The 13006-nt window shown below is 44.6% G+C and overlaps 1 protein-coding gene across 1 annotated transcript; it reads right to left on the minus strand.

The window, feature by feature from the left end:
• Positions 1-983: 983 nt before the first annotated feature.
• RPS23 (ribosomal protein S23) lies at positions 984-12415 on the minus strand. The gene is made up of 4 exons (XM_089693235.1): positions 12281-12415; positions 10258-10417; positions 7503-7623; positions 984-1169 (listed from the first exon to the last, which is right to left on the minus strand). The coding sequence occupies exons 1-4, from the start codon at positions 12282-12284 to the stop codon at positions 1023-1025; spliced, it is 432 nt and encodes a 143-aa protein (XP_089549361.1). The 5' UTR covers positions 12285-12415; the 3' UTR covers positions 984-1022.
• Between the last annotated feature and the right edge of the window lie 591 nt (positions 12416-13006).

Raw genomic sequence — 13006 nt, forward strand, 5'->3', positions numbered from 1 at the left:
ACGAGGCAGGAGCCACAGTAATGGACACCATTGGATGCCTCCTGCACATCCAAGCAGAACATGACCAGCCATACACCTGCTTCTGGCGAGAAGGTAAGCCAACTATGGCCGTGACCCACTCTGGTTCGACCCTCTCTGGGCCTAGGACAAGCCAGAAAGGCAAGGCAATACTCCTTTCCCCAGATCAAAAGGAAGTATTGCACAAAAGGGCACAGTATACAAAGGTCCATCCTACTCCCAGGACCTATTCCCCACAGCCTATGGGCGCACCAAGTTCCAAGTTACACCACCCCCCCCCCCCCCCCCATTTCCTGTTCCGTGGGAGGAACACAACATCTCATGGGCTGTCCTGGAAGACCACTTGGGAAACATTTTTTTGAGATACTGTTTACTCTTGTCAGCTATGTGTCTCTTGTGGCCTATTTTCTATGCCTTGATCACTCTTGTTGCATTCGTTGTTGTGTCATGTAAGAACATCCACTTCTCTTTTCTATGCCTTTTTATGCTCAAATTTAGCCACCTTTGTTTAACTTTCATTCTTTTATATTTGTTGCCCTTTGGAATACACTGGCTAATGCCATTATTTAATATATTCTTAAACAGCTCAACTTCCCCACCATGTGTTTTGATTCTACAATATCTCCCCATTTAATGTGTAGCATGGAGCAGTTTAGCATGGTTAGCTCTCCTAAAATGTAATGTTCTTGTCCTACCCTCATGTCTGCTTTACAGTGAACACATTAACCCTGTGATTACTGTTATCCATTACTTGCACAACCGCCATCAGCTATGTTTTTGGAATTAGGTCAAGCAGGGCCTTGTTTATAGAAGGAGCATCTACTAATTGACACATGAGTTTTTCCTGTAAGACATTCAAGAAACAAACCTTAGAGAAAGCAGTTCTGTTTGCACACTCAATATCCAGTTAGTGTATGTATTGTGAACTTTACATAGTGATAATAGTGAAGAGACTTACAGACAAGTTATGTTGTGAATGAGGTTTATTAAACAATGAAAAACATTTATGATCTTGGTCTCTCCTTCTTGCCTTTGTACAAGGCCAACAGGGAAACATTGGCTACTTTGACAACCTTGAATCGCACACCAGGAATGTCACCAACGGCATGACCAGCACGACCAAATCCAGCAACCAACACTTCATCATTTTCCTAAAGAAAAAGAGCAGATTGATCATTTACAAATGTGAAAGTTGTCCAAAAGAAGGTACAAACTTTTGCCTAGAACGCATTTGGAACCCCTTCACAATAGAATTCTGTTAAGAACTAAGGTAAGAACTAACAGGTAAACACCATTTCACTCTGTGCTTAGTAACAATTCACTGTGTATGAGCTGCTACAGTCATGGGAAGGAACAATTAGGAACTGTGTAGACATTTTTTTTTTCTTCTTCTCCAAGTCAAAGCTGCCAAAAGGTATATCAAACTAAATGGCTCACACCTACTTCCAGTAATCCTAAACAAACATCAATAATGTTTATTAAATTAACCACTTGCTCTTCCAGAGGATTTACCCCCGTTACTTTAACTGAAAATTGCGCAGTTATGCAACGCTGTACATAAATTAAATTTGTCATTTTTTTCCCACAATTAGAGCTTTCTTTCAGTGGTATTTGATCATCTGTTAATTTTTTGCGCTATAAACAAAAAAAGACCATTTTGAAGAGAAAAAAAAAAAAAAAATTACTTTTGGCTAAAAAAATTAAATTTTTATTTAAAAAAAGGCCAAAATGTATTCTGCTAAGTCTTTGCTAAAAAAAAAAAAAAAAAAAAAAAAAACACCCAATACATGTAAATTAATTGGTCTACGTGAAAGTTATAGCATCTACAATTGCCAGTATATACATTAGAATGAATTTTTTCATACTAGTAATGAGCGGCGATCAGCGACTTATAGCAGGACTGTGGTGGGCATCCTGACACTGGATGGGGACTAATGGCCACCGACATCTCCAGTGACACAAATACAGTGATCAGTGCTAATAAAAAGCACAGTGTACTGATGACACTGGGAAGGAGGGGGTTATCATCTGGGGCGATCAAAAGGGTTAATGGTGTTGTGCTTACACTGTGTGCAGTTTTACTAGGAGACATGCTGCATGTCCATGCTGACAGGAGATCTGTATTTACACACAGATCTCTCCCCTCTCACCTTTAGCAGCGATCACAGAGTGAGGCCGAAAATCGCTGGCTGGGACTCTATGAATGACATCTGCTGCAACAATGGCAGTGTGGGTAGGGTGGCGCGCACCCCCCTACCAGGAAATGCAAAATCATGTATATTTACGTGTTTTTTCGCAGAGTAGCCACCCTGTATATCTACTATAGGGCAATAGGTAAGCAGTTAAACATTCTAACACATCCCCGATCCAAAGGGGTACATATAAAATATCCTGTGCACCCAGGAACTATCCATGCACCTTAGCTCCTGACTGAGCCCTCCTTTCAAGCCTCAAGAATATCTTAAGCCTTTTCTGATACACAATAGGAGATGGTTAAAACCCTTGAGTTTTGGCCAGCCATGTACCACTGGAGAGATTACTTCAGGTACAACCTGTGGCCCCAAAGTTTAGCATGCAGCCCAGGCCCGTCTAAAGGGACCCTGCGAAAGCACAGCAGCCGACAAACATGGAATGCAGGGGTGCCAGGCAAGTAAATGCTGCACAACCAAATCTAGGGGGGGTTCAAGGGTGGGCTGTATCCCCCCCAATTTTCCCAGCAGGCTACATTCACACCAGCAATTAAGGTGTAAATTGTAGCAGCAGTTCTTCCTGCAGCTCTCAGTGGGTAGATGTGGCTGCCTGCCCCCTTCACTACAATGACAGTACACCATCAGCCGCACCTATATGCAGCGCTCCATACAGCCAAAGACTACCTGCAGTGTTAACTGCTGGATGTACGTTGCCTGCATCCAGCAGCAATCGCAGCAGGTAATTGCTGGCTGCACGCAGAGCTGTGAATAGGCACGGCCGCTGAGAGCAGGAGGAACTGCTCATTATTATACAGGATTTATATAGCGCCAACAGTTTGCTCAGTGCTTTACAATATAATGGGAGACAATAGAGTTCAATACAAGAGGGAAAGGAGGGCCCTACTCCTTGGAGCTTACAATCTAAGAGATCAAGTATCCTTATTGTCAGTGTATTTTATGTGTGGCCCATGGCAATTTCTCTTTCTGTAATGTGGCCCAAGAAGGTCAAAAGGGTTGACACCAGTTTTACTTTCTGTCTCAGGACACAACAGGAAGTGGGAGGAGAGCTCCAAAGAGAAAAATCTTACACAATTGTTACTGCAACAAGTGAAACCACACCGAAACCCCTCAATTCCTTACCTAGTGACAACTAAAAATTTCATTTTTCTCACGTTCAGTTCCAGTAACAATGGTCCAGGAAAAAAGGCCTGGATTCTTTCTTACATACACAAAATATAACTGGATACTAACATTTATAGGTAAAGTTGATCCAGGGAATATCCGAATGCCTGCCAGGGGATCAGGAAGGAATTTCTTTGCCAGCAGGAGCAAATTTGATCGTGCTCTGCTGGGTTTTTTGCCTTCCTCTGGATCAACTGTGGGTATAGGATTATAACTTTTTTCTTATGGTTGAATTGGATGGACTTCTGTCTTTTTTCAGCCAAACAATGTAACTATTATTATATCGAGTTTATATAGCGCCAAAGGGTTTGCTCAGCGCTGTACAATAGAGGGGGGGGACAATACAGGAAACAGTACAGCAACAACAAACAGCACACGAGGGGTTAGAGGGCCCTACTCTTTCGAGCTTACAATCTAGGAGGGAGGGGGTAGTGGTACAGGAGGAAGTTGTTGTGGGGGATGGAGTGGTAGGAGGAATGAAGTAGAACGGCTGTTAGGTGAGGGTGGGGTAGGCTTCCCTGAAGAGGTGGGTTTTCAGGGAGCGCCTGAAGGTGAGGAGGGAAGGTGACAGTCTGATGGATTGGGGTAGTGAGTTCCAGAGGATGGGGGAGGACCTGGAGAAGTCTTGCAGTCGTGCGTGGGAGGAGGAGACCAGGGAGCAAGATAGAAGGAGGTCCTGTGAAGAGCGAAGGGTACGGGTAGGGTGGAACCTGGGAATCAGGTTGGTGAGGTTAGGGGCAGTGTTGTGAATGGCTTTGTAGGTCAGAGTGAGTAGTTTGAATTTGATGCGTTGGGCAAAAGGGAGCCAGTGGAGGGATAGGCAGAGGGGGGTGGAGCGGCTGGTGAGGTGGATGAGTCTGGCTGCTGAGTTCAGGATGGTCTGAAGCGGGGAGAGCTTGCACTGGGGTAGGCCGGTGAGGAGAGAGTTGCAGTAGTCAAGGCGTGAGATAATCAGGGAGTGTATGAGTAGTTTAGTGGTGTCTGGGGTAAGGAAGGAGCGTATCTTGGCAATGTTGCGGAGGTGGAGCCTGCACGTGTTTGTAGTGATTTGACATGAGGTTGGAAGGAAAGGTTTGAGTCCAGAATGACGCCAAGGACTTTGGCTTGCGGGGCGGGATTGATGGTGGTGTTGTTGATAGGATGGGGGGGGGGGGGGGGGGGGGGGGGGGGGGGCACGGGGAAGGGAAAGACGAGAAGCTTGGTTTTGGAGAGGTTAAGCTTGAGGAAATGGAGCGACATCCAGTCAGAGATGTCGTTTAGGAGGTGAGTGATGCGGCGGAGAATGTGGGGGTGAGGGGTGGAGAGGTAAATTTGAGTGTCATCAGTGTAGAGGTGGTAGTTGAAGCCGTGGGAGTGTATGAGTTTGCCAAGGGAGGAGGTGTAGATGGAGAGGAGAAGGGGTCCAAGGACAGAGCCCTGGGGGACCCCAACAGAGAGGGGGAGGGAAGGGGAGGTGGCACCGTTGTAGGAAACGCTGAAGGATCATTGGGATAGGTAAGAGGAGAACCAGGAGAAAGCGGTGTTTCTGATGCCAAGGGAGAGTAGTTTATTAAGGAGGAGGGGGTGGTCAACTGTGTCGAAAGCCACGGAGAGGTCCAGGAGAAGCAGGAGGACAGAGTAGTCGCCTTTGGCGGTTAGTAGGTCGTTGGTGATTTTGAGGAGGGCAGTTTCGGTGGAGTGGAGTGTAGGGGACGGAAGCCGGACTGTAGTGGATCAAGGAGGTTGTTGTCAGTTAGGTGGCCGCTTAGGCGGTCGTAGACTAAGCGCTTAAGGAGCTTGGAAGTGAGTGGCAGCAGGGAGATGGGTCTGAGGTTGTTTGGGTCAGTGGGATCCAGGGAGGGTTTTTTGAGTATGGGGGTGATGTGCACATGCTTTAGGGGGGAGGGGAATACGCCAGTAGAGAGGGAGAGATTGAAGATGTGGGTGATGGAGCGGATGAGGGAAGAGGGGGGTGACCGGAGAGTTGAGAGGGGATAGGGTCCAGGGGGCAAGTAGTGAGGCGGGCTTCTGAGAAGACTCTGGTGACTTCCTCAGTGGTAGTAGGGCTGAAGGAGTGCAGTGCTAGGGGGGGGGTTACGGTAAGCGGGGCCTTGGGTGTGGTGGGGGGCAGTGCGGTTGCGAGGTCAGAGGAGGGGAAATGGGGGGGAGGCTAGGTGGGGAGATGGATTGCGAGTTGACTATGTCCTTACGGATTGCCTCAATCTTGTTGTGGAAATGAGTGGTAATCTCGTGGGCGGTAAGTGAGGTACTGAGTGGAAGGGGGGAGAGAGCAGGGAGTTGAGGTTGGAGAAAAGTCGGCGAGGGCAGGTGGAGAGGGTGTTGATCGGGTTAACGAAGTAGGCCTGCTTGGTGGCGTGGAGGGAGGAGGTGTAGGTGAGGAAGGAAGATTTGTAGAGGGAAAACGCATGAGGGAACCTGGTTTTGCGCCATAGTCTCTCCAGCGTGCGACTGCGACGTTTGAGGCATTTAGTATGGTTGTTCTGCCATGGTTGGAGCGGTCTAGGTTTGAGGTTGCGTGTGGTTAGGGGTGCCAGAGAGTCTAGGGTAGCTGATAGTGAGTCGTTGTACGCGGTGGTGGCTAGGTCAGGACATGACAGTGGAAGGATGCTGTCGTGTAGGCGGTCGGCAGCCGAGTGCAGGGGGGCCGGGTTCAGGTATGTCACAAAGGAAAAACAGAAGTCTCCCCAGCAGAGTCAAATACAGCAATATAAACACAAGAGGTACTCTATGGAGCTAGAGCTCCCAGGATATGCAACATCAGCAGACTCTACTGAGCATCAGTTTCTGTATCGGTCCCTACATCAGAGAATCAGGGTCAGTGAAATCGCCTACAGCGATCACATGACCTGGATTTCAGATTTGAAAAGGTATTTGGGGCTGTATTTAAATGAATTGTTTATGCTAAGGAATGTTTTCTCACAGCATACACTGACTTTACGGAGACTACTTGCCACTGTGAGGAGACTGCAATATACCATTTGTAGAGTACAGATGAGTAGATTGTTTTCCGGAGTTGGGCTTTGTTAGATGAGCATTTAAAATAACATTAACATGAAGTAAATATAAACAATTTGTGATGCGGGGGGGGGGAACCTTCCATGTGTTTCCTCATTTCATTTGCAGGCTCTGCCTCACTTCAATGAATGGGCTTCTAATAATGCAAGTCTGTGTCTCTCACCAAAAACAATGCACTACCTGTACGAATTAATTCTTATCTCAACAGGTAAGCTTGTACATCTCAAAGTTAAAGACACCAAAAGTAAGGAAGATTATGCTGGGGCTTTACCAAAGACCATAAAAAAAAAAAGTAAAAAAAATAATCCTGAATAGACTAAGTATCTGTACATCTTAACTCAGCTGGCTAAGGTCTCATTACCATTGGGTTTTATAAAAACAATTGCTATTCAGCTTCATTTTCCAACTGAGGGTTGTAGTGGGTTGCTGCCGTTGTCTGCCATCTCTGTCACTGACACCAGAGCAAGAGGCAGAAATAGTAGAGGCAGCACAGCCAAACATTTTATTAGAGATGAGCAGTGTTTGAAGATTTTTTTTTTTTTTTGGAAGAATCAGTTGAGCCAAGTTTTGAATGTGCTTTTTAAATTGGTCTGTAGGAGGTTTCCGTGTGGCAGTGATTTAAGCACATTTGATAGTACCCAGACTGTAGCACCTGTACTGTGTGTACCACATGCAGGCTCAGACACTAGTTAGCTATGCCTCTTAAACACTCATAGTAAAGCACAGGGTGGCCATAAGTGCTCCGTGCCATTCTCCTTAAGTGCCCCTGCCTTCCACATCCTATTGGAATGACTCGGGCCTTTCAAATCCTATTGGAATGACATAACTACTTTTAAAAAGGAACAAAAAAAAAAAAGTGAGAACTATACTTAACTGAGAAAATAAGTACTATTTTGGTGTTTTGTATTTGACTGCTGTTATTTGCCTTTGTATGGTTTTGATGGTATTTTAGTAAATTCTTTTCTTTATTCTCTGTATAGTAATTTTCTTATTTGGGTTCTCAGATTAAAAAAGAAAAACTGCTATACAGTACTGACAACACCACCCAAGAGGACATTAGGGGGCTTTAGTACAGAAAATACACAAGCTCAAATTTACCTCAATAAAGTTCAGACAACCGTCGTTTGGTACGAAAGCTGTAATTTTCTTGCCGTTCTTGATCAATTGCACTCTTACGCACTTCCTGATGGCAGAGTTTGGCTGCTTAGCCTCAACACCGCTGTAAAAATATGAAGGGTTCAAGTATAAACATCAATTTTATCAAGTAAAAGATGAAACAGGAAAACACAACCATACCTTAACCTCCCTGGTGGTCTAACTAATCAATATTTTTGATTGTCAAAGCGGTACATTGTTTTGCATGGAAATTTGTTTTATATTGTAGGCCTGTAATTCTTAGGAATAACTCACTTAAATCTGTCCAAACAAGAGACTAGTAAACATCCCGGGTATGATAAAGTTTGAAACACGAAATTATAAATTATAAAAAATATAATAAATTTAATTCAATATTGTAATCAAACCAAAAACACTGAAGTTTGAAATATAGCACCAAGTTCGCACATCACTGAGCTCAGTCACAGAATCGTTGTCAGTGTCTGATGATGTATTTCCCCACAAATCACTATCGTTCAATTGTGCAAGTGATTCGAATTCACTATCGCTGTTCTGTAGCTGGTCTAAAACTGCTTTTGACATAAAGAGACGCTTTTTGGACGCCATGGACTGTTCTCAGTTTCCAGGCAGAAAGAATGGTAAAAGTGCAGGAAGGGCAAAGGACAAAGCACTAGGGACAACATTTAGGTGAAGTGATTTGATACAGAAATGTAATACTAACAGATTACAATGTATTGTGTGTGTAAGTCAAATTTTTACTTTTTGTAATCTCCTGCCAGTTCCGTCCCCGTATGTCCTGACGCTCGCAGGGAATGGAACCCGGAAGACTGATGCCGGCATCGGCCAGCGGACACAGAGGGAGGACCTTGCAGGATCGTGGGACAAGGTAAGGCTCGATTGATCTCTGCAGTGTAATCCAGAGTGTTGCTCGGGGTTACCGCTTTTGGTACTGAAATTAACTCAGCTACACTCGAGATTACCGCCAGGAAGGTTAAAAAGTAAGGCTACTCTCCTTTCTGGGTGACCCCCTTACGTACCCGAGTCAGTTCTCGATCCAGCGATGTGCCCGAGAGCAGCAGCTCTCTCCTTATTGGAGGGAAGCAACAGGAGCCATTGGCTCCTGTTGTTGTCAATCACAGCCAGTGGGACACAGAACCAGGCTTGAGATCAAGCACACAAGAGTGCCCCCAGAGCAAACAGTTTGCTATGGGGGCACTTGGCAGCATGAAGGGGCCAGAAGTGATGGGACACCCGAGAAGAGGAGGATCGGGGCTACTCGGTGCAAAACCACTGCACAGAGCAGGCAAGTATAAGGGGTTTGAAAACCCAGAACGTTTACGATCACTTTAACTTTCAGGGAGTATCTCACCAAAAAAAATTCCTATTGCAGAGGATGCCTAAAATGGGAGTAGTAACTTCTTGCAGACTTCTGGAATAATCAGTAAGAAAATGACATTTCTGGGGGCAATTCGTACACCATGTGTACAAAACGCCTCCAGGTTGACAAATCTCATTGCATTTTACAGAAAAATGACATCAGCTGCAGACTGAAAAGGAAAAGTAACTTTTAATAACTTTAAATTACAATATGGCTTGTGCTGCAGTTGTATATGCTATTTTTTTTTTTTTTTTAAACAAAAGTGGGGCTTTTGCCCATTCCGGGTTCAATTAGGAGCATCCATTACATTGTTATCTTTGTGTAAGCGATGTAAGCATGTGCTTGCACAAATCCGTTACTTTTCCCCTCTGTGTGTAACAATTTACCAATTCCATCAATTCAGTAGAATGCCTTATGACACAAAATTCACCAAAATGAACAATTCAATGCTAAGGGTTCTGTTGCCATTTATAAAACATTAAGAACTTGGGGACCAAATGCCCCCCTTATACACCCTTTACTACTGACTTCAGAATAGCCAAGAACCAACTTCACCAGCTGCAACATATTGCACGTGCAGAGCTTCTCAAAGGGCTCAAAATTGAGAAGTGATCTCCTTGCGGGTTTGTAAACACACTTTTGCATTTCTCCATTACAGGTTATGGAAGAAAAAGCAAAAAACATACAGGGGTAGAACAAAAATATGGAAACACTACATGATTTGCAGGTGTGAAAGTAATGACATGTTTTAAGCGGAAGTGATGGTTTCCGCTGTGTCATGAGACACCTAGCTAAGAGGTGGGAAGCCTCACTTTCGTCATGTCAGAGCTTACTAAGCTTCAATGGGGGCAAATTGTTGGTGCCCACTTAGCTGGTGCCTTTGACTCAAGTTACCGATTTGCAGTATCGCAAGGTACAGTATCAAAATGTTAAGACAGCATATACAGTTTCCAGGAAAACTATGTCTGATGAGCACAAGTGCAGTTGACATGGTCAACTGACAGAAAAAAGGACATTGCGCAGGATTGTGACCTGGCTCCTCGCATGAAGAATGGCATCAGATTCCATTATCCAACAAGCCTTATATTTGTCAATTCCAAGGGGAATTCAGGCCATGTTGGATGCCAAAGGCAGTCCAACACCATATTAGGGAACGCTTTTGTTCTTTACCATACTCTTTTCCATAATTTTGTCCAACCCCTGTACCTGTGGAGTTAATGAGAAAGTAGGAGCAGACTGCAGCCAAAGACAGCCTTTAGCAGATATGAGGTCAGTAGTGGGATCAGCTGTTACCAATGTAGTTACTGTTACAGTTGTCATTTATACCGGGAAAACGTAAATTGTAGTTTTAAAACGTACACTTTTTCCAGGACGATTCCTTTAGCATGGGAAGCACCTCCAAAAGGGTTAGCCTTTAGGGCAGTCCCCAAGTGGGCCTTCTTGTACTGCTTGTCGTGCCATTTTTGCTCACGTCGGTGATTACGGAGCTTTCTTGCTGTACGAAGACCACGGCACTTGCCTGTATTATAAAAAAAGAATTTCAGACATTTGTAAAATACATACAAATAAAACCCAACAGGTAAACAGCAGACTTGTCTAAATAGGGCCAAGAGTGCAATCATCACTCAGCTGCATTTGTTAGCACCCAAGTCCAATTTCTCCACATACATTTGTTACATTCTGGAACACACAAAGTACAGTATGAAGAATGGGACCTCCTTCACATGTACGGGCAAGCAGCGCCATGGTAGTTCATTGAGAACTACAAGCTAACTACCGCTAAGGCTGTTGGGACTTGTAGTTTTTTCATTCACCAAGGACTGTGAATGAGTGACCCGGATGGTGTCCCGCACGGCAGCGGTTTTTTAAACTTTTGACAGCGAGGGTCAGCCCATTCATAACATGTTACACCCTTCACATGGGTGTAACATTATTATTATACAGGATTTATATAGCACCAACAGTTTGCTCAGTGCTTTACAATACAACGGGAGACAATACAGCAACAATACAAGGGGGTTAGGAGGGCCCTGATCCTCGGAGCTTACAATCTAAGAGATGGTATGAAAAATGAACTTATCCCTTAAGGGCTAGAGAAGAAATTTGGGGTCTCAACCCCAGATCCCTCCATAAAAAGCACCTGTCACTGCCTATTGCTGTTACAGGTGAGGCTTACATTCTTTGTCACAGCAATAAACACAATAAAAATTAATGTGACAGTGTAAACAAACAAAAAATATAAAGTTCCCCCTTCCACCTGTGCAAAGGAAAATGCACGCGTCGGTAAAAAACACAAACAAATCGTCCAACACGAGAGGTATCGCTGTGAACGATAGATCGCAGGAAGTAATTCTAGCATTAGACCTCCTCTGTAAATCTTAAGTGGTAACCTGGTAAAGACGTTTAAAGCGTTGCCTATGGATAGTAACATTTACATTCTCGCCTTTGCACCGGCAGACGCAATCTTAAAGCTTGACGCTTTTGGTATCCATTTCTCGAGCGTAACACCATCTTTTATATTTTACAAACAAATTGGGTTATGTATTGTGTATTGTTTATCTTGCAACAAAAAATAAAATTGAAAAAAAAAAAAGTTTTCCGCCAAAAATCTACACTTGAAAACTGATGTGCAAATAACATGTGACATAAATTGAACAACACACCCATTTATTCTCTAGGGTCTTTGCTCAAGAAAAAAAAATATTCTATCCATCTATGTATGGGGGATCCAAGTAATTTTCTAGCAAAAAATGCGGACCAATTGTTAAATGCAAACAAAAAGTGCCAGAAATGCCTGGTCTGGAAGTGGATAAAATGTAATTGGAGACAAAAGTACAGCAGACCATACACTATACAATCTCATTGTACAACCTCTCCTTCAGATTCACCAAAACCATGTAATATGAGGAGAAACCTGAACTGCCCATGTAATCTCTATCCAATCAGGCATGTCCCTCCACTACAGACACTGGTGAAATAAAGACTGTACAATCTTCAGGTGGTAGGGTCATCCTAATGTAGTCAGGTTGTACAGATCACTGTGCAATCTTCGGGTTGTACAGATCAGGTTGTACAGTGTATGTCACACACATAAGGGTGATGGCTTCCTGCAGCAGTCACGGTGATCAGATCGGGCGATCAGCGCCCTCCATCCTCCGGTGTGCCCTCATACACAGGCAGGCCGCTCGATGTACTGGGCCTGTCATGGCGCCCTGCCTTCGCACACCGCCGCCTCGTGCTGGCCTTCCCCCTCACCTCTCCCAGCCGGAGGAGCCCCGGGCCACCTCAGCCAGCAGAGAGGAAGGTCGGTCAGCTCATTCCCGCTCCGCCCGCTGCTCTCCCCGGTCCCAGGAGCCGCCTTTCCTCACACTGCCTCACTCACCCATCTTGTCTGTCCTAGGGCCGACTGCGGAAAGAACGACTCCCAGAAGGCACCGAGACACCCAGCTGCTGCTAGGACCCCGCCAGGGCTGCCCACACCTATGCCTGACCTAGAAAACACAGATTATAGCGCAGCTATATCTTTCTGGATAAGACAGTAAGAAATATTTTGGACTCTCGGAGCTATGGCTTTATGGGGAGATCTATGAGATGTCTTATTTATTAAAATAAAGGCACATAGCCTGATCTAGACTGTCAATAAACTACACTTCCCAGCATGCTTTGGTGGCGGGGGCCTAACGGTGAGTCCGCCCTCTGTGGTACGTTTGTGTATTTGTACTGCCTATTATAAGGCTCCATTCACACCAATGTGGTTTTTAGTGCTCTTTGCAGAAAAGCACTACAGGCCATTTAACATGGTTTCCTATGGAACATGTTCACATCTCTGCTTTTTTTGAACTGCTGCATTATTGGAAAGGGTCAGAGACTTTTTAAAAAGCAAAAAGAAGCATTTTTGCTACAATAAAGTTCATTGGAGAAGCTGCTGAAATGCATGGTAGTGTATGTCACACACATAAGGGTGATGGCTTCCTGCAGCAGTCACGGTGATCAGATCGCGCCCTCCATCCTCCGGTAGTGCGTTTTGCGGCATTTTGAGTTTTGCATATTTATTCTGCCCAGCAAAAAAAAAATTACACTTAAAAAAAAAAGCAAAAAAAAAAACCGA

Source organism: Staurois parvus, unplaced genomic scaffold (genome assembly GCF_062004578.1).
Source record: "Staurois parvus isolate SC_StPar_1 unplaced genomic scaffold, SC_StPar_1.0 ptg000618l, whole genome shotgun sequence".
NCBI lineage: Eukaryota > Metazoa > Chordata > Amphibia > Anura > Ranidae > Staurois > Staurois parvus.